General features: G+C 51.8%; 6 protein-coding genes across 6 annotated transcripts; 2 read left to right on the top strand and 4 right to left on the bottom strand.

The window, feature by feature from the left end:
* Positions 1-416: 416 nt before the first annotated feature.
* QC761_408320 (uncharacterized protein) lies at positions 417-1,178 on the bottom strand (the record flags this gene model as incomplete). The annotated part of the gene is made up of 1 exon (XM_062879107.1): positions 417-1,178. One exon carries the CDS (start codon positions 1,176-1,178, stop codon positions 417-419), a length of 762 nt encoding a protein of 253 aa, XP_062732399.1.
* A 1,421-nt stretch (positions 1,179-2,599) lies between these two features.
* Positions 2,600-7,399, top strand: QC761_408330 (uncharacterized protein). Its single transcript, XM_062879108.1, has 2 exons — positions 2,600-5,688; positions 5,747-7,399. Exons 1-2 carry the CDS (start codon positions 4,493-4,495, stop codon positions 7,116-7,118), a joined length of 2,568 nt encoding a protein of 855 aa, XP_062732397.1. The 5' UTR covers positions 2,600-4,492; the 3' UTR covers positions 7,119-7,399.
* On the bottom strand, positions 3,180-3,892 carry QC761_0067670 (uncharacterized protein; the record flags this gene model as incomplete). Its single annotated transcript, XM_062872662.1, has 2 exons — positions 3,380-3,892; positions 3,180-3,302 (listed from the first exon to the last, which is right to left on the bottom strand). The coding sequence occupies exons 1-2, from the start codon at positions 3,617-3,619 to the stop codon at positions 3,180-3,182; spliced, it is 363 nt and encodes a 120-aa protein (XP_062732398.1). The 5' UTR covers positions 3,620-3,892.
* A 964-nt stretch (positions 7,400-8,363) lies between the features above and the next one.
* QC761_408340 (uncharacterized protein) lies at positions 8,364-10,310 on the bottom strand (the record flags this gene model as incomplete). Its single annotated transcript, XM_062879109.1, has 1 exon — positions 8,364-10,310. One exon carries the CDS (start codon positions 10,308-10,310, stop codon positions 8,364-8,366), a length of 1,947 nt encoding a protein of 648 aa, XP_062732396.1.
* A 3,479-nt stretch (positions 10,311-13,789) lies between these two features.
* Positions 13,790-18,662, bottom strand: QC761_408350 (uncharacterized protein). Its single transcript, XM_062879110.1, has 5 exons — positions 18,256-18,662; positions 17,253-18,234; positions 17,044-17,170; positions 14,476-16,979; positions 13,790-14,416 (listed from the first exon to the last, which is right to left on the bottom strand). Exons 2-5 carry the CDS (start codon positions 17,850-17,852, stop codon positions 13,868-13,870), a joined length of 3,780 nt encoding a protein of 1,259 aa, XP_062732395.1. The 5' UTR covers positions 17,853-18,234; positions 18,256-18,662; the 3' UTR covers positions 13,790-13,867.
* Positions 18,663-19,172: 510 nt separating this feature from the next.
* CDC39 (CCR4-NOT core subunit cdc39) lies at positions 19,173-27,179 on the top strand. The gene is made up of 4 exons (XM_062879111.1): positions 19,173-20,034; positions 20,178-20,508; positions 20,571-26,536; positions 26,591-27,179. The coding sequence occupies exons 1-4, from the start codon at positions 19,768-19,770 to the stop codon at positions 26,633-26,635; spliced, it is 6,609 nt and encodes a 2,202-aa protein (XP_062732394.1). The 5' UTR covers positions 19,173-19,767; the 3' UTR covers positions 26,636-27,179.
* Positions 27,180-27,206: the final 27 nt, after the last annotated feature.

The following is a 27,206-nucleotide window of genomic DNA, read 5'->3' as shown; positions in this document are numbered from 1 at the left end:
GGTGTCGTGTTGGTATCCTGAGAGATTAGGTGAGCTGTCAGGGTTAGGGCTCAGTGATGAGAGCATCAGGATGTCATACAAGACAATGAGCAACGGTAACGGAGCGCAAAAGAAGTAACTTCATAGTGCATCAGAGACAATAATCGTTAACCATAAATAGGTATGCTCCAAGTGTCCAACCGTCGTCCCCTCCCCTTCAACTCCAGAAACGCCATGAAAACAGCACCCGGCCTTTTTTTTCTGAATCCAATTCTGAGATTTGGTCTTCGAAACCAAGTACGTCCGTCCTGTTGTCCAGACCAACCTGTGATGTGATGTTACCAGACACCTAAACGCCGTTTCATAACTCATATTCCATGCTTGTAAATGCCTTCCCTGTCACGTTGATCACCACCTCCCGAAAAGGTAAGAGATCCTTAGTGACCGCCTGGGAAAGGTCCAGGATGACCAGCTCCTGGAGGTGGAGGGGGCATCCCCATTCCTATCGGGGGTCTGAATCCTTGCGGAGGCGGCATACCATGTGCTGGGGGAGGCATCTGCGGATGAGGGGAAGGTCGCGGCATTCCGGCAAAGCCTGGTGGAAATCCTCCAGGTGGAGGACCCGGAGGACCGCCCATCGGAGGGGGGGCGCCCATCATGGGAGGGCGACCCATTGGAGAAGGACCCCCATTGGGCATTCCCATCCTCATTGGACCTGGAGGTTGGGCAAAGGGGCCGGGTTGCTGATGCCCATACTCAGACTCACTGCTGTCGCTGCTGCTCCCGTCGTCTGAATCGGAATCATCATCCCCGTTGGCATCCCGAACACTGGCGTTTCTGGCCCAGGCAGCTGTGGCACTCGGCTGGGAGACTCTGCCACTTGGCCTTGACTTGGTGTTTTTGCTTTGCTCTGGGTACTCAGCGTAGTAGAGCCCCTTGGACTCGACGAGATAGTATTCGACATTGCTGCGGTTGCTGGTCCACGAGGACCACATGGAACTGTATGAGCCGTTGCTTCGAGTCTCAAAATCATCGTCGTAATAGTAGGCCCGGACGCCCTTGACTTTCCTGGGATCCCGCCCAGTGAACCATATCAGAGTGTTGACAGCTGGGGTTTTCGGAAGCATCCGCTGCTTCATCCGTCGCGAGCTCGAGCTCGAGCCGGCGCTGGAGCTAGAGCTGGAGCTGGATCGAGGCATGGCGAGGGGGCGAACTAAAATATATGTGACCGAAACGTAGAGGGGGGGGGCAGCTAGGAGCCTTGCTGCCTAGATTTGATGTGTGGAGAGTAGGACAACAACTGTCCTACACCGAATAGATGAGCCAAGCAGTAAGATAGGCAAACTTGGGCAGCCTAGAGTGAGGGCATCACCGCCAATGGGGAGCGTCAAGAGAGTTCGAGGTGGAAGAGAGTTTGAAGTTGGCAATTGGATTTTCCAAGAGAACGGGAGATCGACGGAAGAGACGGGCGTAGAAGTAAATAGGAGACGTTCGGGGAGCTTACTCCCCCGAGAGCATAGGCGCGTGTCTAGGGGTGAGAAAGAGACTATGGGTGACACTCACATACGAGGTGGTGCTGCACATTCCTCTCTCTTGGAGTCTCTCCTGCAGCTGAGTTGGGCAAAGCGTGTGCTCGAGGCTGCAGAAGTGCATGGTCTCACACATAGAAACCGGGCCCAGGTGGGAGGATGCTGAGCTACTCAGCGCTGGACCAACAGGTAACCAACCCTGTGGGAGGCCGGATCCGACTGGTCTGATCTGTCCCAAAGCCATGGAGCCTCAGAGTCGTCCAGCTGTGATAGGCTGTGGCAGATCGGAAAGCTACAGCTGGCGCACAAGCCGGGCAACGATGAAGTGGCGATCCATCTGTAGAGCGGAATGCTGGGTGTGTCTCGTACATGTTGGATTCCAGCAGGCGGGTGCCCCGGTTTGCAGGTGAAGTGTTGTGACAGGCTGGGTGCGGGCATAGAGTGCTCTGGTTGGTGTTCACACTGCATCACAGCTTGGCGGTCAGGCTGCGGCTATCCGTCGAACTTGCTTCTCTCACCTCAGTCAGCTTGGGCGAGGTCGTGAGGGGCAGGAGAGTGAGGGGCAGGAGAGTGAGGGGCAGGAGAGTGAGGGACAGGTCATGTCGTGTTCGGTTTCGAAAGTAGAGGAGAGCACTTTGGGCATCAAGGAGCCTCTCGGAGCCTCTCGTCTTATTAGAAGCCAGCAAACATGTTGATCAATTTTGAGCCGCACCACACACAGGCTAAGAGGTTAAGAGTGATCCTTTGGTTGAGGTTATGGTGATGGTGCAAAGCCGGGCGTATCCAACGACGGGAGCGGGGCAAGATGGGTTGCTGACAACCACCAACCATCCAATGCCAGTTCTGGACACAGAGTCGGAAGGGTGCAGATGATCCTCTCGGCCATAATTGCCCTCAATGGACCTGGCGGGCCCAGGGCCTCGCTTCCTTGATCAGAGATTCTGCCATCTGCCTTTCTAAACAACTGTACCACGACGATGTGTTTCGTAGAGAGCTCCTGCATTCGCCCGAGATGTGGACGAAGTACAGCAGATGCAGCAAGACAGAATGGTTCGATTTTGACACTCGTAGAGGTGATGTAGGTCGGGATTGTTGATAAGGCTGTCAGACCAAGGCCAGCACCGTCCCAGAGATCGAGGCCATTCCGTGTCACGATGACTCGGGGATGAGAACCCGGTGATAAAATTGTGCGGTTAACATCCAAGGCTGTTTTTGAATCCGACTACCCCACATTTCCGCTGGTCGTGGAATAACAAACTACTGTGTAGTGTAGAACGATTCGCAATTGAGGGCGGTAGTTTGTCGAGATTGTCGTGATGACCCATCAATACTAATGAGACTCTCCCACCATGGCCGCCACTGCTTTTCTCATGAGGGTAGTCTTCAAATATCAACAATATACTGGCTGTCAAGATGCAATATCTGATGCTGTTGGCGGGGACAAGACACTAGAAGCAACCGGCAATCGTGGCACCCCTGCCAGCCGACAGGGGAGTGGTAACTGCCGCGGGCTATGTGCCATAACCGTGCAACGGCCCGGCAAGCCCACACTACCACACGATCGAGCTTGGCCGCAAAGAGGCAAGCTTCCAACGTTGATAATTGACCTTCCTGTCTGGATGTCTCTCGGTTTATTTACAAGAGAACGCTCCAGACCTTTTTCCCCCCCATTTAATTATAGCAGCCACCTGCCACCTCCTGCCTTCTCTCCTGCGGCCTGCGCATATCAACCGAACGAACGCTCTGCATCAGATGCTCCGCTCCGGCAGCACGAACTACTGCGTACACAGGTACCTAGCTCCTAACACTAGCATCGTCTCGGATCCGGAGTGGCCTCCCCATTGGGCATGGACAGCCAGGAACAAGCTCACGATGTCATCTCTCCTGATCTCTTCTCGTGGCTTTGCGCAATGCCAAACGTTTCCTTCACACTTCATTTCGCCATAGCACAAATCTGACCAGCCGTCTCGCTTGTCCCACACTGTCCGGTGTTGCGTCCAGCTTGGGAATACTACCCACAGGCTCAAATCATCCAGGCGAATCCCGATGCTGCGAGATATTGCCCTCTCTGCGGCCTGTAGATTGCAATGTCTACCCCAGATTTTTTCCATTTCTCTTGCGAAAACGGCGGTTATTCACTGACATGACCAGTCAGTCCCAGGAATGGATGGGATGATGCCCCAGGGATACCCAGGACTGGCATCAGGAATTGGATGACTGTCTTCGGGAAAGCGGCAAGCTTTGGCCTTTTGGATGCTCCAGACGAACTGAGAGTCGCTTGAGTTCGTCCGACGACCGGTTTTTGCTTGGGCACTCGAGACGAAAACGGCTCTGCCAGGACGCTTGTTATAGCTGCAGCCAGACACTGCCGGACCGTGAGGTTCCTTGGTTTGTCCGATGAAGTGATGAGGAACGGGCGAGATCCAAAGTCCCAGCCAATGGCCATGGTTCACTCTGCACATCCCTGCCGCACACAGCAGCTTGCCAAGCACCTTGATGCTCCCGCCAGCGCAAATCCGCCCCGGAAGGCCCTGGGGGGTGCCAGGGCATGTCCCCCGTGAACAGCCGACCAATGACAACATGCGCCTACGTGCCCCCCATATTGAGTCCGAAACGGTGCCAGTCTGTCTTGTTCCTGGCCAGTCCGACAACCTTTGGATTCTTGCGCGCTGTGAGTCCGGCTGTTGACCAAGGAGTGGCTGGACCTCTTGCTGCAGAAGCGCACCTCTGATCCTGCTTGTCCCTTTTCAGCCGGAGGACTGGAACCTCACCTGCCAATCACCCTTGCAACTATCAAACAACCAACATCACCTCTGTCTACAAACCTTGAACGCCACATCCTAGGACGATCCGAGAACCAAAGGAGTCGATGACTCCGCTGGTCACCCTCGCCAGTCAATGAATAGTTGACGGTGCTGGCAAGCGGTTCATCTAACTCTTAGACCCGGAACAGCGCCAGTCATCGAGATACAGAACCCGAAACCATGGATCTTCCACCAAACAAGACTGATGAGCTGGAGAGGAGGTTATCGACGAGGAACTCGCTGAGGATATCAGTCATTAGTGCGGATGAGGATCCAGAGTTGGCCGCCATGGGAATGGTGGCAGATGGGTTCAGACCAGTCAACTCCGGCCCCGAGATCCAACCACCATCGACGCCATCACTCGCCTCCGGATCCAGCACACTTCTTGGCGATGGAAGTCCAGAGTCGGCACGAATAGGTCGCTCTCCCAGCATATCGAAGCCACCCAGGCCACGAGATGCATCGTCGACACGGCAAGATGGAGGGCCAGAACAGGCTGACGAATCCTCGAGTTTGAGCAGGCAATTGAGCGGGTCTACCGAATCCACAGCCTATCTAGCACCCGAGAGCCCGTACAGGGGACCGTCTGGACCATCGCATCCCTACCAGATGTATCCGCAGAACGTAAGGATGGCAAGGACAATGAGCACAACGACGACCTCGTCGACGCTACCGGCGTCAGAATTGTTGTACACTGGGCCTCGTGGACCAAGTCATCCGTATGGTCTCTATCCTCAGAGCGACGGGGTCGAAACGGGCGCTATGCCAGACACCGTTCCACTAGGTTTTCACGGTCTTCCCGATCAGTACCGGCGACGAGTTGGCGCAGACGGGGAGGAAGCTGGCGACATCATCGGCCCAGACGGCCATACCGAACAGCTTCCGCCATACACGCGATATCCGGATGAGGCATATGCTCGCAAGGTAGCGGCTGCCGATGTCTCGACCCCAACTGGAGTAGCACAAGCAACGACGAATACGCCAAATACAGCGGCAGCCGCGGTAACCGCACCACCGTCCATCACAACGTCCGGTTCCACCATTGTCGGTGCGGGAGGGCTTGGGCTAGCCACACGAAATCCCGAATTTGATTCAACAGACGATCTCGGGTCTCCCCAGTCCCGCCACTCGTCGCGAAGTTTCACCTCGGACAGCACCAATCGGGTCATTAAGCCGTATGAAGAGGTTGTCAACGAAAAGGGGCAATTGCCAAAGGGGTGGAAACTGTGGATGAGGCGGAAGCTATGTGGTATCGTCCCATATTGGGTTATATGCCTGACGTTTCTGATATTATTGGTGGTGGGAGCAATTTTGGGCTCAGTTATCGGCACATTCTTGTCCAAACAAAAGCAGCCAATGCGCAAGGATGGCACATGGTGAGCATCTCAACAAGATGTGAGTAATCGTGGTTTGGTTTGTTAACTCGGTCTATAGGTCACCATTCAACTCTCCAGCCCCTGTACCAACGTTTGGTGCCGTTCCAATACCAAAACCAGCCGATCTTCAGCCACTACCGGTGGGCACCTTCAGCATGCCACTTACAACGAACCGCGGGTCCAATACTTGCTTTCAAGACCCGACTCTCTCGCAAGCATGGAACTGTTTTCTCGTCATCGCCGGCTTGCATCTAACAATAGCTGAGAATCACGGCGAACACAGCATGATGCTCAACTTTAACCATTCGTTCACGTTGATGAATAACGTATACTCGTATGGTGAACAGCCACCACTGGTAGAAAAACCGGTTCCTCTGACACTGGTCAACGACACCTTTGAGCCAACACGGGGCCCGGCATTCTACAACATGCTGACCTACGACAAGACGGTCATTCTCCCCGAAGCTGCCCTCTCACCGACGACTCCTTCTGTGACAAGAAGAAACATTCGCAACCTGGCCGGCATGACCGACTTTAAGCGCAAGAATATCGCCAAGGTCGGGGACAAGCCGTGGGTGTGCAGATGGCCAGACACGTACCTCGAGATGTTCATCTATCCCCATCAAAACTCAAGCTGGTCTGGGATCCCGCCACTGTCAGCAGGGGGCCCGGGCGGTGGCCCGGGAAGTCCAGGGCGAGGGCCATATCAGTCCTTTCTCACCTCGACAACAACATCAACATTTTTCGAATCCTCTTCCGCCACACTATTGGCACAGACATCACCGCCAGGTGAAACCCCACCACCACAGACATCAACACTACCAGGCCCCATCGGCGGTGAGAATCCCAACAACCAACCTCCTGCCCCTGAGGGAAACCAATCACCACCACCACCACCAAGCGAAGGCCCCTCCCCAACAAACATCAACAAACCAAAGGGTTACTGGCCTGAACCACGAGACTCGAAGACGCTTGAGTTCCCCCCCTTTCCCACATCAACAGGGGGGTTCGGGTCAGGGTCAGGATGGGGACCGATAGATGAGAATTTTACGCCGCCACCACCGGGGTATCCAAGAGTTATCAAACTAGCAGAGAGGAGAGTTCCAACCATAACCACAGGAACGGCGGTGGCGAGAGTGCCGGAGTGCACCCAGATGGAGATTACGGGTTATGCGCAAGAGGCGAAAGTGGTGGTGGACGGGAAGGGGAAGGCGGTGACGATTAGGATTGTGGAGAATGAGCAGACTGTTGTTGGGCCTTTTGGCAGCGCCAGCCGGCCGGGGGGGCAGAAGAGGAGGAGGAAGAGGGAAGGAGAGGAGCGAGCGGGGCGTGAGGGCGGCGGGACGGAGGAGGGGGTCTTTACTCAACAGGGAGGAGGACCACCGGCTGCGGATATGAGTCCTTGTGGGTGTATGTGGTTTGTCACCTAATCAAGTCGGCTTTGGATATTTTTGGCGGACGGGGCACCCCCTATCGTTTTCATGAAGCATTGTGGCCTAATGGCGGTTTATTATTTCAACTGTCGTTTTTTTGTACTTTTGTATCGGCATCAAAAAACGGCATTTTCTTTCCCACCAAGGCGGTTGGGTTGGTTTGGGTTGGGTTGATGGCGTTTTATATCGGGGAAATTCCGTGGTGGATATCTGGGACAAATATATAAAGGATATCATGGACATTTATGGGGAGGATATGGGACAAGTCGGCGGGAAGGAAAGGCAAGGGGGGGGGGGTTCAAAGACAACTCTCAACTGTCGCTTTTGGATCTGTTGATTATACAAGATTTTTGGCATATGCTCTATTTCTCTCTCTCTCTCTCTCTCTTAGTTGGAGAAGCTCTTATGGCAATGTTTTCTTTTTGCTATTTGAAAATAGTTTTTTCTTTTCAACTCGTGGATACCAAATTACTTTTTCATCTTTTCTCTTGATACGAAAGACACTTTAGCAGAGGGCAAAATTGTTTACACATACACGCACGCACTATCTCATTCCACAACCTGTGACTTGAGCGTGGTGATCGAAACGGAACATTTCACTTCAGCCCTCTTCTGGTTGACGAGTTTATTTACAAGAGAACCTTTACGGAGCCCCCTGTTTATCTTGCAAACACCCCCCTTTGGTATAGAATTGACTATACTTCAAAGGGTGAATATTAAGGGTTAAAAGATATTTAATAGGCTTTAAAAGATAGTTCAAGGACGTTAAAGGATAGTCAAAAGGCTTTAGAAAACGATTCACAAGGCTTGAAAGATAGTCCAAGGGTCTTAAAAGATAGGTAAAAGGTCTCTTATTATAGTATAGGAAAGGTAAATAAATCGGTGGATAGGGAGGGGGGTGGGCGCTGGTAAGGCAAATAGGGGGCCCCGTATAGGCCCTCTTTTATTTACCTACCTACCCACGTTCACAGTTGTTACATGTTGAAATGTATTCAGTTTCTTCTATCCTTCACTTGATCAACACCTATCAGCATGCACCAACCCCCAGAAAACACTAATGACCCAAAAAAGAAAGCTTTTGTAAAGGCCATGCCCGCCAATGGAAAAAAACATATAATACATCATTTCAACCCTTCAGTCTAGATATAACCTTTTTATATTCAACTAACAGACCTCCTCCCCTTCCCGCCCCCCCTTCGCACCCCTCCACTCAACCCCTCTTCTCAACCCCAAGAGCAACCCCTAAGTCATATAGTACTTCGGCCCCTCACCCCCCTGCGGCACCTGCCAATTAATATCCTGCTTTGGCGCCTTAATATCACAGGTCTTGCAGTGAATGCAATTCTGCGCATTGATCTGAAACCTCACCCCCTCCTCCTTCCCCTCGTCCTCCACATACTCGTACACCCCCGCCGGGCAGAACCTATTCTCCAACCCCTTCCACCTCGGCCACGTCTCCCTCGTGTGCTTCTCCCAGTCCTTGACCTGCAGATGCACTGGCTGGTCCTCCTCATGGTTCGTCCCCGTCCTGCTCACACTGGTCAAGATGTCAAACGTAATTTCCCCATCGGGCTTGGGGTACTCAATCTTGCTGCAGTCCTTCGCGTCCTTGGTCGCGGCGTGGTCCTGCGTCTTGTGCTTCAGCGTCCAGGGAACACGTCCCTTCAGAACAAACGCCTCGAGGCCGGAATACAGAATCCCGCCGTAGATTCCCAGAGGAGAATGAAAACTAGGGCGCATGTTCCTCACTTCTTTCAGCTCCTTCCAGATGCTCGACTTCCTCAGGGCATCCTCGTAGTCATAGAGGAAAATGGAGTTGTTATCCGGAACCTGCAGCGCGTTCCACGCCGCTTCAGCAGCCAACATACCACTCTTCATGGCATTATGCGTCCCCTTCACCTTGGGCACGTTAACAAACCCAGCCGTATCCCCAATCAGCGCCCCTCCCGGAAAAGCCACCTTGGGAATCGACTGAAACCCCCCCTCCACCAACGCCCTAGCACCATAGGAGATACACTTCCCCCCCTCCAGCACACTCCTGTAAAGCGGGTGCTGCTTCAGCTTCTGAAACTCCCCATACGGCGACAGCCACGGGTTGTTATAATCCAACGCAACCACCTGCCCAACCGAAACAAGATTATCCCCAAAATGATACATCCACGCACCCCCATACGTATCCATCGGCAGCGGATACCCCATACTATGCACAATTTTCCCCTTCTCAAACTTCTCCGGCTTCACCTCCCACACCTCCTTAATCCCCAGCCCATAAGTCTGCGGCTGCGACTCGGACCTCAAATCAAACTTCTTAATCACCTGTTTGGTCAACGACCCATGACACCCCTCCCCAAAAAGCGTAACCCTAGCATGAAACTCCATCCCCCTCTCAAAACTATCCTTTGGCTTCCCATTCCTCCCAATCCCCAGATCATTCGTCGCGACACCCTTGACCGACCCATCAGCCTTGTAAAGAACCTCGCTAGCCGCAAAACCGGGATAAACCTCCACCCCGACCTCCTCCGCCCGCTCCCCTAGCCACTTGGTGAATTCGTTAAGGGAAACGATGTAATTCCCGTCGTTATGCATCTGAGGCGGAGTAGGGCAGGGAATGGCCCATTTTTTGGTCAGGAAGCTCATCGAGTCCTTCCCCGCGGGTGTGGCGCCGGTGAAGCGGTTTTCATTGTCTTCGGAAAGCCAATCGGGGATGAGCTCGTCAATAGCGGTGGGTTGGATGACGGCTCCGGAGAGGATGTGGGCGCCGATCTCGCCGGCTTTTTCGAGGAGGAGGACGCGGAAGTCGTCGTTGCCAGCGGCGTTGGCAAGTTGCTTGAGGCGGATTGCGGCGGAGAGGCCTGCGGGGCCGCCGCCGATGATACAGACGTCTACTTCGTCGGATTCGCGGTCGATGGAGGCTGGGTCGAAGGAGTCTTCTTCTGCGGAGGTGGAGGAGTATAGACGGGTTGAGGGGAGCGTAGGGAGGGTGGTGGCTGTCCTTTGGAGGGGATAGGTTGGGCGGGAGAGGGTGGGAGGTCGTAACCTGTTGGGGGTTGTGGATGATATGCCCCTAATCCCGCGCGCGAGCTGTGGTGTCTGTACCCTTGTCGTCGAGGTAGCTGTGAGAGAGGGGGGGGTTGCAGTTGCGGCTGCCCGCCGGCAGAGGGTCGAGGTGAGTCTTGAAGAGGCCGACATGATGACTGTGTCTTTTGGTCTATCCTATTCAAATACAGTGTCTGTCTCGGTCGTCGAAGCGGGGGGGGGGGGCAAGGGAACAATTTCGGCCGAGAGAGTATAGGTCTATGACCACATACGGCGTTCTTTCAGTCAGTCTCCCCAAGAAAATTCCACAGCCGCGGGCAAACAAGAAACAAACAAGACAGCAGCAGAAAAGACGAGGGAAAGGATTGAACAGTCAGGGGAGGAGAAAAGAATCGGACTTGGTCACTCCGGCTTCCTCTCACACACAATTCAACCCGCTTGTCTTGTTCCAGCACTCACTCCACTCTCCACTTCGTCTCGAGGGCCGGCTCTGATTTCATTTTTCGGCCAAGAAAGCAGCCGTTCAAATGACGTCCCGCCCGAGGTGCAGCCACTCAAGCCTCTGACATTTGAAAACAGGGTGGGGCATCATTTTCGTGGGGTAAGGGACCCGCCCTAACCCCGCTCAGCCGAGGAAAGCCGCACATGGGAATTGAGGGCATTTGACGGCCAGGTCAAAAAGCTGAAAAGCAAAAACATACAACAGCAGGGGTTCCCCAGTGGTCACCCACCTGAGCACTAATCTGCCGATCATGTAGTATGACTGCGAGGATAGGCAACTCTAAAAAGGATATGTCATTTACTTCAACCTGTGGAAAAAAGCGTGCCGCTAAACGGTTCGTAAACTATGACGAATCCTGATCCGGAACCTCTGAAAGTGATACTCAATTAAAGGTACTTTTAGACAATGGTTCAATAGTAGCTAATCAGTGCACAATAATAGCTTATCTTATTTATATTAGTCTTTAATACTAGCGAATAGAATTTACATTATATATTGCGAAAAAAATTTCTGTATATATAAACTATTACTCTTTTAAGTTATTATCTTTTCCTAAGATTTTTTTAAAGCTAAATCGTGAGATTACGATAACGATCTTACAATTTTTTTTCTAAATTATACTTTTAACTTAAATTTTTTTAATAAATGTATTTTCAATTTGTCTAATTAATTATTTCATTTTTTTCTAATTAGCTGATATTACTAAAAGTTTGTATTTAAAACTTAATATATTTCCCTTTTTTTTTAAAAAAAAAATCGACGCCCCAATAACTTTAATTAAATTTTAACTAATAACTATTTTTTCGGTTTTTTTTTATAGATCCCTTTTTTTCTATTTTTTTTTCTTTTTGTAATATTTAACTATATAAATAATTAGAAATATCTTAAAATGCTAAGCTAGTAAAGCTTTATTATTACAATGCTGTCCAAAGACTAAAGTAAGTATTTTATTAGTGCGCAGAGAAGAGAAAAAGCGGAGCGAAGCTCTCGCCAAAGCAGTAAATAAATATAAGTCCAAGCGCCATTGCCTAACTAGTGCTCTACTACCGCGACGCTAGCGTATCGCTTTCATACCGTAATAGTACCCTTTTTTTTTAAACTGTAATTATTTTTAAATTACTTTTAAATTGATCTTCTAGCTAGCCGAACGTCCGTACTACACTACTTTACTATCTATAACGAACTCCTATCCAGAATCTCTGAAAAAGATACTAGTTAAAGGCACTTCTAAATAATCCTGGTTCGGTACAGTTAAATAGTGTACAACAAACAGCTTGTTTCAATCACAACAGTCTAGATACTAATGATTGTGACTTACATTGCATACTACGGAACTATCTATCCACACTAGCCAGTTCTTCCGTATATATTGAATGGTGAGAAAACCCACAAAACAACTACAACACCACAAATATACCCTCAGCAGGTCTCTGAATGAACACACCTGCGTGAGAGTGGCTCGCTCGCATGCCGCACTTCACGTAGGACAAAGAAAAGACTCTGTGGGCTTGCAGGCCACACAATAAGCACCGGATTGGCCTGATCAGAGGGCCAGAATTGCCTGCACACGTGCAAGGAACAGAATAAAAAGAAAATAAAAGTCGATGTTTTGTCTAAAATAGAATGTCTAAAGCAGACTGCTTATATACATGATCCCTGAACCCCCGAATCCTCTGAGAGCCCTACTTCCTCACTTATATCCCCCGGGCCTGTAGCTGCACTTCAAACTAATACTGTAATTAAAGTTTTCTTCGCTTTTAGTATACTGTGATGACAGCTATTTGAGTTTATATCCCACAAGCCTCAATAGCACCTATTTTAACATACCTTAAACCTCGCTTATATTTCCTTAATTAAAGATTAAATAAGTAACAACGTTAATAAAAATATAATTATAAAAACTTTTTTAGTATTCAGCAAAAGAGTTTAGGTAATTAATACAGAATTATACATTATCAAGATTAAGATAAGTTATAATATATTTTTAGTTACGAATACTTTATTAGATATAAACCGTTAAATATAGTACTTCGTTTATAAGTTTCATCGTTATTAAAGTCGGGTATAAATTTTTTCGACTTTAAAGTTAAATTCATACGGATAAAAAAAAACTACGTCAGTAGCTTAAGAGCTCTATTAAGCGCAATAACGTTTAGCGTCTTTAATTAACTATTGTAGAGGCAGCGTAAGTCTTAGAAGTAGCGCAAGTCGTAGGAGCAGCGTAAGTTGTGGGTGTTGAAAGGGCGTAAAGACGACGAGCAGGCAGAAGCGGGAAAATAGAGTATTAATTGGGGCGTGTATGGACGACGATAGGTAAGAGCGGAAAAAATAAGTAATGCTAGGCAAATAATAGGTAAAAATACTATACTACTTTATATCGGGCCTAAAATATACCGGCTATAATAGGCAGCTTGTCACGGTTTTGGAAGACAGTGGGGCACACTGGACCAATCAGAGCTGGACCGAGCGATCGAGCGGGGCTCACGGTCCAGTCGGACGGAATGGACCAGTAAGATGGGGACCGGGGACCGCGGTGGGTCTCACGGTCCACGGTCCAGTATCAGCCAATCAGGAGGGGACCGAGGACCGTCTGTAAGTCAACGGTCCACGGTCCACTGGTCTATATATACGGAGGAGCTGGCTGGTGTAGATAGACAGTTCCGCAGTATGCAATTCAAGTCACAATCGTTGGTATCTAGACTGTTGTGATTGAGACAAGCCATTGTTGTACACTGTTTAGCTGTACAGAACCAGGATTGTTCAGAAGTGCCTTCAACCAGTATCCCTTTCAGAGGTTCTGGATAGGGGTTCGTTATACAGCTGCAACATAAAAGTAAAAGAAATAAAGCTAATAAGACAGTAAACTCCGTTTTAATTGTAGAAAATAGTACTGTTAAGTCTTTTGCGGAAATTAATACGTTTAGATACTAACTTAGCGAAAAAGTAGGCCTAAAGTTATCCTAGAAAATAACATTACGATTAACTATTTGACTGGGGGAGAGCGGACGGGATCCCGTATTTTCGGTTATCTATGGTCGTATGTGATAGTGCGGTGCTGAAAATGGCCCTATATGAGGCGTTGGTAATACCTTCTGTCAAGACCCTAGTCGCACAGGCCTTGAAGATTTGTTGAAGGCATTTCTGTGAATGTATTATTTTGGATTACCATTACCTATCTCTATCCATCTCTTCATAATCATCATACATATCACCCCCTCAACGTCCTCCTATTCTGCTCCGGAATCTGATACCTAATCTTCCTCTGATTCTCCTTCACCTTGTCCCAAAAATCATACATCCCATCCTTATCCCACGCGGTCTGCTTCTCCACATACTTCCTCTTCTTCTCCTGTCTCCTCCTCCGTTTCTTCTCCTTCCTCCACATCGGCTCCAGCTTCTGGGTATACCCCTTTTTAACCTTCTTATAGCCCCCCCTTATAATCTTGTATATCCCCTTAAACCCTCTCTGGACTCTCCAGCTGAATGCTGCAACCAGCGAAAAAATGATTAGGAGGATCGAGGTAGGCAGGGAGATCCAGCCGACTTGCTCGAGGTCGGGCATGTGTTCTTCTTGCCAGTTGGTAACGTTCATACCGAATAGTCCGGTAAAAAAGGTGAGCGGGAGGAAGATGACGGTGAAGGTGGTGAAGATCATGACCGAGAGGTTTTGGGACGAGGCGAGCTCGGCTTGGAGGCGTGACCAGCGGACCTCGTCGACTTGGGCTTGGCGTTGGACCATTTCGAGCATTTTTTCATACTTCACATTATTCGTCAGCTTACTGTTTGGTCACGGTGTTTGAGTAGGGGAGAACTCACATCATTCCTCGTCGTATTAACCCTTTCAATCATCTCATTCACCGTCCCCTTAAAATCATCCAAATACTCCAACGCATCATCCAGCGGCTCCTGCCAATTCTTCCTTGTCTCCTTGCAATGGATCTCGTAGAAATCCTTCATTTGCTTGACGGTTGACTCCTGGTTCTTAAACAGGGTCTGTAGTACCGTTAATTCATCCTTGAGATCTGCCAGTTCGAGTAGAGCAGACGTGTTCTCTCTGTTTTCCCTCTCGGACCTTTCAAGCTCTTTTCTGTGCCGTTTTTTGATCGAGGCTGGGCTCTCCCCTTCCCAGTCAGAGTAGTCGGTGCCCTCGTCGTCTTCGTCATCGTCCATGCTGAGAGATTGGAGCCGGAATTGTTTCATATTAAGCGTCATCCTTTCGGCCAACATGCCAATGGCTTCGTCAAAGAGACGGAAGATCTCCAGGTCTGGGTGGGTGGAACGGTCGAGGAAGACGATGACAGCGTGGTAGACTATCAAAGCAGCCAGGTCGAGAGCGTTTTCGGTACGGCCGGTGAGGTCACCGTTCAGCTCGTTGTATACGCTGTTCCGTAGGTCGGCCTGGTGAAACAGGGTGCCCTCTGTTGGGGTCGAGTACCGGCGAGGGAAGAAGGTGGTGAGGGTGGTCTTATCAATGGACCAGAGCCAGAGCTGGTCAACCATCAGTACGTAACCGTCTCGAAGCTCGGCCTCGGTTTCTTCCTCGTATTCATCGTCGTCATTGTGGGAGCCGGCGTTGCTCCCATTGGAACCTTTGTTTGAATACATCGAGCTTCCAGCCGGCCCAGCCTGGGACTTGGTAGCAACACCATTGAGCTGTTTCGTCAGGGAGAAGGCATCCTTTTTGGTGAGCTTGTACAGCATTTGGTCATCATCGCGGGAGTTGGTGTCTCTGAGGGAATGGTGGCCGAACTGGTCCAAGGTCCTACGACAATTGAGAGGAGGATCGAAGCCAATGTACTCCCAGATCATCTTGAGCTCAAGGCAGTCCTCATCAGCCACATGCTTCGGAACAGGTTTCGCCCTGCCACGCTCCCGGCGCTCTCTGATGATCTTCCGGCGCCTGATCATGCTTCGGTAGGTGTCAAAATGAAGGTATGGCATGTAGACAAACAGGCAGTTCGGTGTCAAGAACGATGAAGATGGTCCAACAAGAGGGGTAGGGCGTGGCGAGGTTATGCCTGTATTGGTCAGGTACTTGCAGGTTGGTTTGAGGAATGCTGGCTGAGATTCGGAATGGCGGTTCTGAATGTGCTTCGATTGCCAGTTGTCATAGTCAAAAAGCTTGGAAAAATCGTGCCCTTGGATGTCGGAAAGAACATTAAAGATCTCCTTAACCCAGACCGGGTTGTTGAAAGGCATATGAATCCACGTGAACTTTTTGAGTTGGGGATTCGGCCGGGAAAAGCCAGCAGACGCCCCGAGTTCATGCTCCTTGAGCATAATTTCTGCTTGTTGCCTGGCCAGCAAATCCACGGTCAAGGGCCCATCTCCTGCAAAGTCCTTCCCTTGAATGAACAACGGGTCCGACGCCGTGGTTGATACACTGGCCAAGCTCTCGGGGCTTGGAGGCCGTAGCTCAGGCATAGTTCGAGCTGGAACCCTTAACAGAGCCGGTCTTTCGAGAGCGACAGGTGAACCTCCACTGATGATGATTTCTGGGCCGATCCCAGCACCGCCCTGATGTCCAACATCGAGCTGGCCCTGCGTGATACCGAGGACGTTGGCATCAGCTGTAGTTTCCTGAGGCAACTGAGGTGGCCGCAAGTCTGTCCGCCCGCCAGCCCGATTCGGGCTTCGTACTCTTCTCCTCTTCCATTGCGATCGATCATGTAACCGTTCAGACAGGCACTTCTCTGGGCCTTTCTTCAAGAAGTCCTTGTAGGGGTATTTGGTGGCATACAAGCGTATGATAGAGCCCGATTCGACACTCGCGTCCGACCCTTGACCAGCATACCGCTGTGTAGCAGCCATCCAGCCATCTGGATCCTCATAGAACCCAATGACTTCGACTTGGACATGGCTCTTGAGGTATAGTGGGTGGTGAACATGATCCCGGCTAAGCTCTGCCGCTTTCAGGACGGCGCCTGCCAAGTCCCCAAGATATGAATGCAAAATCTCCTCATTATCGGGACCAAAAGCAGCGAGATGCGCGTGGTCACTTTCGACGCCAAAGATATCTTCTTGCCAGATTTCGAGTATAGCAGATTTCACCGAAACCAAAGGGGCAGTAAACTGTACTTCGTTTGTGAACTGGGCACCAGATCCGGAAAGCAAACACTCCCGAGTCTCGTAGAAGGACCAAAGACGGAGCTCGCTGGCAATGTCCACGAATTGCTCGTGCAGCTGTTTTAGCTTCGGATTATTGACGAGGATTTCATCTGTAAGGGACCTGGGGAGTGGCGATTCAAGCTGAAGAAGGTCTTGAATAGAGTCCTTGAGGTTGGGCATCGACATGTAGCTTGAGCCGCGATGTGGTGTTCCTGTTGCTTTGTCAGCCTGGTTTTACCAAACGCCACAATATCAACATCATCACAAGAAGCCTACCAAAAAATGTGACACCATGACAGTCGTCCATTATATCCTGGTACTTTGTTTTCTGGCTAGCTTTCACCAAGGCACTCTTAACGACCAGCCCGCCAATGCTATGCGCAATGAAAAACAAGGGCCGAGACTATGAGATATTCATAATCAGCATCTGATTTTTGGGAAATACACACACGGCAGAAACGAGACAGAAAGATGCATGCACTTACAGATCCCTTGCGAATGTCCTGCACTTGTTCAAGGAGATCATTCGCCAACGACTTCAAATTCATTCCCTCCTCAAGATGCCGGTGCCTGTACAAGAATACCCGAGCAATGTTGACGCGCTCCCGCAGCCTCAAAGTGACCCACGGGCTTGACCTGCGAAGAGAACTCTGGGAGCTGCGGGTGCTCTGGTTGCTGCGGGTGATGTGCGATCCAACCTCGACATGATAGTTGGATTCGGCACTGCTGGAATCGCTGTCGTAGATCCATGTCTGGATCGGATCCGCCCCAGGACAGGGAATGGCAATGATATCTACCTCGGTCTCATCGTAGCCATGGCCGCCCACATCACCCCTATACTCTGCAAATCCAGCGCCAAGGTTGATACGGGGCGGGCTGGGGCTGCGTCCTTTGCTGATGCTTCGGCCGCGTTCCGTAAAATCTCTGGAAGACCGACTGGGAAGGGAATCTTTGAACTGAATCCGTGTTGGTAGCACTTCGAGGGCTATGACCTCTTCGGCCTCGTCTTTCTCCTGACGTTTCTCCGCCCCCCTGTCGATGTCAGCCTTGTCTGTGGGGTTGTTTGCATCAGTGTTTCCGTCCATCGCTCTGTTGACCCTGAAAGATGCCGAGATGGGCTCAAGACGCGAGAGGGAGCTGGTCCAGCGTCCAGTCGGGGTGGTGAAAGTCACTAAACCATGGATCACCAGAAAGATGAAAAGAACAAGAGCATGGGAGAAGCGAGAAGTGATTAAAAGCCTGCCAAGGGCTCCGCCAAGCACGGGCAGGCTGATGAGGGGACAACGGCCAACAACGCTACATATTTGAAATGGACCTTGCCATCCATGAACATCGAGACCGAGCCTGGAAGTCTGTGCCGGACGAAACAGACGAGGGATCTCCCGCTTCTAACTATTGGGCCTGGCTGGCCATTGTTGCTACGCAGCGAGGGCAATGCCATTGGTTGCTGTACCACACCATGCAGCCGGGGGGTGACAGAATTCTGGGGGCGCTAGGAACAAAAGAAGCAGCTCATGAGCCGCCTGTAAGTGGGTTATTCTGCAACACTGGACCAACAGCCATGTCGCAATTATGGTAGACTGGGTTGGATATAGCGGCGTGTGGCAGTGCGAAATGGATAGGATCATGCGTGTAACTGTGCTGTGCTGTGTATTGTGAACCAAAGACAAGCATTCTGATCAAATCAACTGGCGCAAAAACAAAAGAAAGCTTGACAGGACGACTGGATGTCCTGTGGAAACCAAGAAACGAGGAAGAAAGCTTGACCTGTCAGGGGGCATAGTCGGAGGACCCACTAAAGTTGGGTATCAGCACAGTATGATGCGGTGAGCACAGGAACTTTGCAGGTTGCAGATATTGAGTGAAGCCGTCTGCCATAAAACCCGACTAGACCATACATTTTGAGATGGAGATTGAGGAGGGATGAAGTGGATGGGTATGGGTCAGCAACTTTTATGCAATGCCTTTCTCAACCGGGCACACACCCTCACCACAAAATAGTTGACTCACAAAAGTAAGTTAACCCATGTTACGCTGTAAACTATGCCTCGAAGTAAATTAATAGGCCTTTAAACGATCTCTCAAGGCCTATTAACTATGTCTAAAAGCCTACAGACTATCCTTCAAGGCATGTCGACCTACTTTAGTGTCTTAATTATTGATTCAAGTGACCCTACCTTTGCAAATGAACCCTCACTATACGATTTACACCTCGTGCAAATGCGTCTCTTCCAAGAGATGTGTCATGTCGAATTAGCATCTGCCACAACTGTATATCAGGCTCGCCCAAGTGTAAACAAGGCCATTGGACATTAGTCTAGGCCTATCTACCTTGGCATTAGAACATACCTTTGACTGCCTTGCAAATGCCCTTTTAACACAATCTTATTCCTCACACTATGGACAGGCCTCTTGAACGGACTGACATAACCATTGTAGGCCTCGGGTGAATCCGATGCGTGCAGCCGCCTAATTCCTCAGGCATCCAACGGTCGGAGCCTTGTCACCCCACATTTTGCTCAGTGTCTCCAGGTACACTCTCACGTGATCACGCCGGTTCCGTAGCTACGATTGGCCGTGGGTGCCAAGCATCTCAGCGCCCCAAACTCAAAGGGATACCTAGCTCGGCAAGCAACACTTGCCATTCAACAACGTCGTAAAAAAGCGACTTTCGATCTTCCATCACCATCCCTATCTCACCCACCACCGTCCCTGGCCCCCTGCCGAGAGCCTGCTGCCAATACCATCCACGATATTACCAGACCGCGACCAACGTCACAGGCCTTACAAGCAGCAGCCCTCGTTACTTCGTTACCCCAGCAGAGATCCGCAAAGAGACGGGAGAGAGAGAGACCCCTCTGCCGTACCACACACGTCTACAGAATACCTAGTAGCGCCTCGCGCTCCCCCCTTCACCACCAAAAAAAGAGTCGCTCTGTCCCGCCTTGCCCTGGATAGCAGCACCGGCGATTCCACACATAAATTCCTACCTGGTAATCCATGGTCCCCCACTCCAAGAAGGGAACCTTCACACCCAATCCCAATTCTGCCTCCCAGCCCCTCCACACTGGCCTCGCCCACTCGCAGAGTCCCTCCCATCATCACGGTGCGCTGAGTTCGGGTGCCAACCCCAGTACCAGCAGCCCCACTGGCTCCAGCTCCCTGGCCAAGATTGCAGTTGCCCAGGTTCTCCTGCTCCTGAGCACCATCAAAGAGGACAAGGGCGATCCGAGAAGGTGGAAGTCACAGACTGACGCTTTGCAAAAGGTGCGGTGCCAATCGCCCTTGATGCCGCTGTCAGCCTTCTGTCCTCCGCTGCCCCTTCTGCCCCACTGTCAACTGCCATATCCCATACCTACTCCTGCACCCTATTGACCGACTGCTAACCTGCTGTTATGGCTTCTCCCCAGCTTATCCATGAGCACGGCATGGATGTCTATTCGAGATACTTCACGCGCCTGGTGGCCTCCAATGCCTCTCAGATCTTCCCCGGCGCGGGGCGGCCAGTAGCGAATTCCAACAATAACAACATGCAACTCCTTGTTGCCGAAATGGAGCTGCTTGCCAGAGACTTCAGCCAAGCGAGGAAGATCGCCGAGTCGATCGAGACCGGCACCGAAGATATATTCCACACTTTTGACTTGTCGACTTTTATGGAACACTTCCAACTCGATGCCCTCGAAAAGACACTGTTGGCCCTGGCCTTCAAACTAGGTAGCAGGGTTGACCTGAAGACCAAAGGTAAGACGCCCTTGCGCAGCGTGCCTACTCCCTCTATTACTGACATGGTTTCACTGTCGCAGCGGATGCCATTTTGTCTACCAACTACCCAACCTTTGTGAATATCTTGAGTCGACCGACTGGGGAACACATGGACATGCCCGCCGAATTCGTTGCCGAACTGCTCGACCGATTCATACAACTTCACCCGCCAAACTTCAATGCTGCCGCCAAGAAGGAGTTGGAGTACAAGGTGTCGATGCGGTATTCACAAGGAGGAGACGGAAAGCCGCCCCCCTCTCAGGTTCTGGCGGCCCTGGACCTGATTCGCCTCCTCGCCGACAGGCCACCGAATGCACTGGCCCTCTACATATACCGTGTCGGGTCAGCCTTCACCAAGGACGAGGAGACATGCGTGACTTACCTCCAGAACCGACCTTCCAACATCCAACTGTCCGAAGAACAAGTATCTGCCGCGCTTCTTTACACCACCATCAGCCAGACCCCGCCACACAAACCCTCGATTCTCGTTGCGGCCCTGAGGCGGATACTGCCCGACAGCTTCCAGTGGCAGGATGTCGTTTCGTATTTCGACCATGCGAATGCACGCGTAACTTCGGCGCAGTTTCTGCGGTTATACAATGCATTATTACCCATCGCGCTCGAGCATCTCGACAGGTTCAACATTCAACGGCTGTGGGGCGGAGAATGGGAGAATCCCGAAACCCAGCTGTCCTTCATTTGCGCCTATGCCTCACTCACCCCGGAGCAACTGGATGCCACAACCATCCCAGGCCTCAAGCCGACGTTTACGGTGGACGAATACGTACAATCCGACCGGGCAATTCAGGAAATAGCTGCCCTCGCTGTTAGACACCCACTGGTATCCGAGGCTGCTTTGTCTGCTGTCTTCAATGTGGCTCTGCACTCGATGCATGCCTCACAGAGCACAGAGGCGAAGCGCCTGTTTCAAGACGTCGTTGTGCCTAATCTACATGTCTTTGTCACCTCAGCCTTTGGGGTTCCTAAGCCGTGGCCCACAATGGCCGAAGAGACGCTGGCATCGCTATTTGAGGGGTTTCTGATCAACAAGACACCGACCTCCGACTTTGTGATGGAAAGCCTCTGGAGACGGGACAAGGTGTGGGTCATGCAGCGGCTGGAAGAACAGCATGCTCTCAAGCCTATTGTCTTGCCAACCATCTTCGAGTTTGCGGTGAGGCACAAGTGGCTCCAGGAGCTGGTTTTCCTTCCCACTGGCTTCGGGCTTGATCTCGTTGCCTATGCGCATGCGCAAGGTTTTCTGAACTTGGAGCAGTGGGCAAGCCAGAACGCTGAGCGACCCGGCGAGATGGCCAGGGCCATAAATCAGTTTCTGTTGATAAAAACGAACCTGGAGCAGACGTATCAGCGGAGCGGAGACAATGGACAAGCCCACACACCCTTGCAGGTCAAAACAGTCTATATGATGCTCGACATTTTGGACAGGTTCAACCTGAAAGCCCCTGTTGTGGATCTGATTAATGTTCAGAGACACTGCATAACAGCTTACCCCCGCCTGATTAACTATGGGGAAGGTTACGACGACATCATCGATGACAATGGGCGGGGCGGGAATATGCTTGCACCAGCAGCCACGACCAGGATGGAAGAACACTACAAGAAAATGTACGGCGATGAATTGCAGGTTCGCAGTGTGGTCGAGGTTCTCGAACACTACAAGCATTCGCGTGTGCCGCTGGAGCAGGACATTTTTGCGTGCATGATTCACGGTCTGTTTGACGAATACGCCCATTATGTCGACTATCCTCTCGAGGCCCTCGCCACTACAGCAGTGCTCTTCGGTGGGATAATCTCTCACAAGTTGATATCGAGACTCCCCCTCAAAATTGGTTTGGGTATGATCTTGCAGGCCGTCAAGGAGAATCGTCCCGAGGAGCCCATGTACAAGTTCGGTCTTCAGGCCCTCATGCAGCTCTTTGGCCGGCTGCGGGAATGGCCTGCGTTCTGCAAGGACTTGATCCTGATACCTGGACTACAGGGAACGGAGGCGTACAGGAAGGCGGAAGAGGTGGTTCGAGAGCATGACGAGGAGTTGGCCCGAACCCTTCGCAACGGTCTTCCAGCCATCGCCGGCAGTGACAAGCAACTGACCAATGGCGGTCTGGAGGACAGTCTCAGCTCGGAACAGCACCCTCCCCCGTTCCTGTCCATCAATGTTGGCCCACCTCCCGCCGGGATCAACTACGAAGACCCCACGCCCGATGCCCAAGGCAAAATCCAGTTTGCTCTCAATAACGCCACCGACACGACCCTGCAGTCAATATTCAAGGAGCTCCAGAAGATGCTGGATGTCAAGCACCAGCAGTGGTTCGCCAGTCACCTGGTGGAGGAGCGCGCCAAGATGCAGCCGAACTACCACCATGTCTACCTCGAGCTGGTGAAGCAGTTTGAGGATAGGCTGCTGTGGACCGAAGTTCTGAGGGAGACCTATGTCAGCGTCCAGCGCATGCTCAACTCTGAGCAGACGCAGTCGAATTCGACCGAGAGGACTCACCTCAAGAATCTGGGTGGCTGGCTTGGCCTGTTGACCCTTGCTCGTGACAAGCCTATCAAGCACAGCAACATTGCCTTCAGGCAACTGCTGATCGAAGCCCTCGATACCAAGCGTCTCATTGTCGTCATCCCCTTTGTCTGCAAGGTCTTGACCCAGGCAGCCAACTCGAACGTGTTCAGACCGCCGAACCCCTGGCTCATGGACATTATCCACCTCCTAATTGAACTCTATCACAACGCCGAGCTCAAGCTCAATCTCAAGTTTGAGATCGAGGTGCTCTGCAAGTGTCTCGATCTCGATCATGAGGCGATCGAGCCATCTGGTGAGATCTTGAACCGGCCTCCTCTCGAGGACGTGGGTGACTTGGTTGGGCCAGATAATCTCGACAGTTTTGAGAGCCTATCCCTCAACGGCATGACGGGAGTGAACAGCTCACTTGTCTCGCACCCGGCTCTTGCCATCCCCGACTTGGGGCCCAACCTGAGCGTCCCGTCCACCGAGGTTGTCAGCGCCGCGAAGCTGCACGACATTGTCCGTCAAGCTCTCACGCGCGCGCTGCAAGAGATCATCCAGCCTGTTGTGGATAGGTCTGTGACCATTGCCGCCATCTCTACGCAGCAAATGATCCGCAAGGACTTCGCAACCGAGGGCGACCCGGACAGGGTTCGGATGGCTGCCGTCAACATGGTCAAGTCTACTGCTGGGAGCTTGGCACTTGTAACCTCCAAGGAGCCATTGCGCGCCAACTTCACCAACTATCTCCGCCAGCTCGCCTCGGAGCTTCATCAGGGTCTCCCAGAAGGTATCATCATGCTGTGTGTCAACTCCAACATGGAGCTGGCTTCCAGCATCATCGAAAAGTCGGCCGAGGAGCGCGGTGTCCCCGAGATTGAGGACTTGCTCGCAGAAGATCTCGAGGCGCGCCGCCATCACCGCATCAACCGACCCAACGACCCATTCATGGATCCCCGCCTGAACCGCTGGGCCTGGACTATCCCCGCTCCTTTCAAGCTGCAGCCCAGCTTGAGCGGCCTCAATGATGAGCAAATGGCCATCTACGATGATTTTGCTCGGCAATCAAGGGTAACTGCTGCTGCGGCTGCTGCCGCCGCCGCCGCCGCCGCCGCCGCCTCTGTTACGCCTTCGCACGTTCCTTCATCGTCGGATGCGAGATCAATTGCAAACGAAGTCCTCGGTGACCAGTACAACTCGGTGTCCACCATTCCTACCCCTGCTGAAACCCCATCGCTTCCCCACATGGGCGTCCAACCTCAGCATTACCCTCCTGTTCATGCTGGCATGGTAAATGGCCGACAACCTGGCATCAGCCCTGTCGACGCTCGGAACGTGGCGGAACGGGTGAACAGCTTGTTGGAAAAGCTGGCGACTGCCGTCAGCAACACGGCCGAGGAGCACTTTGAGGACCTCCCTCGGACCCATGAAGTTATCAACATTCATGACGCCGTCGTCCAGCTTACAATCAAGACTCAACAGACATCTGATGAATTTGCAGTCTATGTGGCGACCCAAATCTCCGGGCTTCTCTTCCGCCCGCAGCCCGAACCCACTTCCCTCCTCTTGGAGACTCTGGTTCACGTGCTGGAGACGCTGCGAAAGGTTGCGGGCCCGGCGACGAGTCAACAGATCCGCTGGCTGTTTTACCAGCAGTCAGGTAGTACTTTTTTGAATCTGCCCCTGATCTCGGCGCTGCTCAGAACGGACCTCATTGATTGGCACAGCATCGATGCAGCCATGGCCAAGGCGTTGAATGAACGGAGCAGCGGTTCCATTGAGTTTCTGGAGTCCTTGATGGATCTTACGCTGTTCAGCGAGGCCCCTGTCAATCTCTATACCGATTTCGTTCAGAGCTTGGAGGAAGCCTGGGCGTGGATAACTGAAGAGCCTGAAGTGCCAGGTGGCCAGCGGTTCAAGGCCAAGGTGCTGGGGCCTTCGCCCGAGATTCATCCTGACCGAACCCCCGAGGCTCAGTTCGAGCAGTTTGACTACATCTTTGAGGAATGGGTGCAGCTATGCAACAACGACTGCGCCTCGGAAAAGGCTGCCACAAAGTTTGTGCAACAGTTGAACTGGCGGCGGCACATTGTCACCAAGGAGGACTTTTTCGTCTTTGCGAGGCAAGCAATCGACAAATCCGTCGACCGTGCTGAGCAAAGTGCCCACCTAGGTGAAGGCTTCAGCGACGAGAGCTTCCAGGCAGTTGACGCTCTCGTCAAGATGATCCTCATCTTCACTCAGTCCCACGACGCTCCTGGCACCAGCGAATCATCGCGTGTCGCCTTCCTGGACTCTGTCCTTGCTCTTGGTGTGCTTGTGTTGAACAACCACCACGTTAGACGCGGGGACGCTTTCAACCCACGCGTGTTCTTCCGCTTCTTCTCCAATCTCTTCCACCAGATCATGAACCTGACGGAAAGATTCTCAGACAGTGAAAGCGAAAAGATAGTGCTCAACTTTGCGGCACGTCTATGGGACCTTCGGCCGGTTGTGTACCCTGGCTTCTTGTTTCAATGGATGGGTCTCTTGGCTCACCGCGCCTTTCTCCCAGCGATCATGCGCATGCCCAACCAGGCAGGCTGGGAGCCCTTCACCAAGCTCCTCACCCATCTCTTCTCTTATCTCTGCAACATGCTGAAAGCTTTCGAAGTGTCCCTTGCCGCTAAGGACCTGTACTCGGGCACGGTGAAGCTTGTGGCTGTGCTTTTCCACGACTTCCCGGAGTATCTTTCTGCCTACCATGTGCAGCTATGCCAGTGCCTGCCCTCGCATGCCACACAGCTCATCAACATGATCTTGTCGGCGTCCACGACGCCGTTCGACAAGGTGCCCGATCCCTTTCGGCCGGGACTCAAGATTGATCGGATCCCCGAGATGAAGGACCCGGTGGTGAGCCTTTATGACTGCGCCGGCCAGCTCAAGGAACTAGGGCTCTATGACATCCTGGAGCAGTCATTGCAAAACGGACCCTCGGAGGACGCCATCGCCCAAATTACGCACGCGATGCACCACGCCGATACCGACCTGACCACGTTTGGCTTTGTGCCTGTCAATGTCGACCGCCGAGTTGTCGACGCCGTGGTTTCCCACATCGCCAACGCGGCCTCCCAACGCGCTGTTAACAACAGTGACGCGCCCGTGTTCGTGTCCGGGGCTCCCGACGTCAAGACTCTGCACATGCTGGTCACCGAGGTGCCGGCCGAGACACGGTACTATCTTCTCAGCAGCATGGTCAACGAACTCCGGTTCGCCAACGCGTCGACAAACTATTTCAGCCATGCCATCGTCGAAATTTTTGGTCACGATCTTGACGACCCGGAGGAGACAGAGATTCGGCAGCAGATTGTGCGAGTTCTCTTGGAGCGCATGGTTGGGTACTGGCCCCAGCCATGGGGTCTCGTGGTCACGATCCTCGAGTTGCTCAAGAATGAAAAGTTTCATTTCTTTGAGCTGCCGTTTATCAAGGCGGCTCCTGAGGTACGTCATCCTTTTTTCTCCTCTCTTGAATCTCTTCTAACATGGGTTTTCTAGGTTGCCGCCCGCTTCGAGGCTATCCTCCGCCCCGTTGTGGCGTAGAACGTTGTAATGTAGTACACAACTCCGGCTTCTCAAACCTTGACGAAGGAGGAACCTCGTGCTTCTGCACGGCCAAGGCAGAGTTGCATTGCACGGCTGGGAGGGAGATTTTCCAAGAAACACCCAGGCGGGTACCGGAGGGAGTTGTTACTTGCATAATGACATGGCGTAATATTTTTTTTTTCATCACGGATGCGCGCGTTTATGGTCATTTTGGGGCGTGTCTTAGATACGTGAATCATGGATTGGGGCGTTTGGGTTGGAAGAAATGTTTAAGGGCGGGGAGTTTGTTGTGGCTGTGTAGTATTAGGCTTTAGGGTTGAGCGCTCATATAAGCGGGGTGTTTGCGTTGAGGTTTTGAGGGGTTGTGCTTGTAGAATTATGCCATGAGAGGGAAAAGCGAGTGAGAATAAATAGTCTTGTGCTGTGCTGGAGTGTCGGGTGGTGTGACTGATGATGTGAGGACATGATGGCTTTGTTGAGATGCTCTATATTCAAGTAAGTGGTGTAGGTAGTCTTTTGAATCTTCCTTGAAGGGGGTTGAAGGTGAGGTTGAGACTCGACGAACAAA

Source organism: Podospora bellae-mahoneyi, chromosome 4 (assembly GCF_035222275.1).
Source record: "Podospora bellae-mahoneyi strain CBS 112042 chromosome 4, whole genome shotgun sequence".
NCBI classification, from domain to species: Eukaryota; Fungi; Ascomycota; class Sordariomycetes; order Sordariales; family Podosporaceae; genus Podospora; species Podospora bellae-mahoneyi.
The sequence above is the reverse complement of the archived record's forward strand: the minus strand, read 5'-3'. Positions and strand labels throughout refer to the sequence as shown.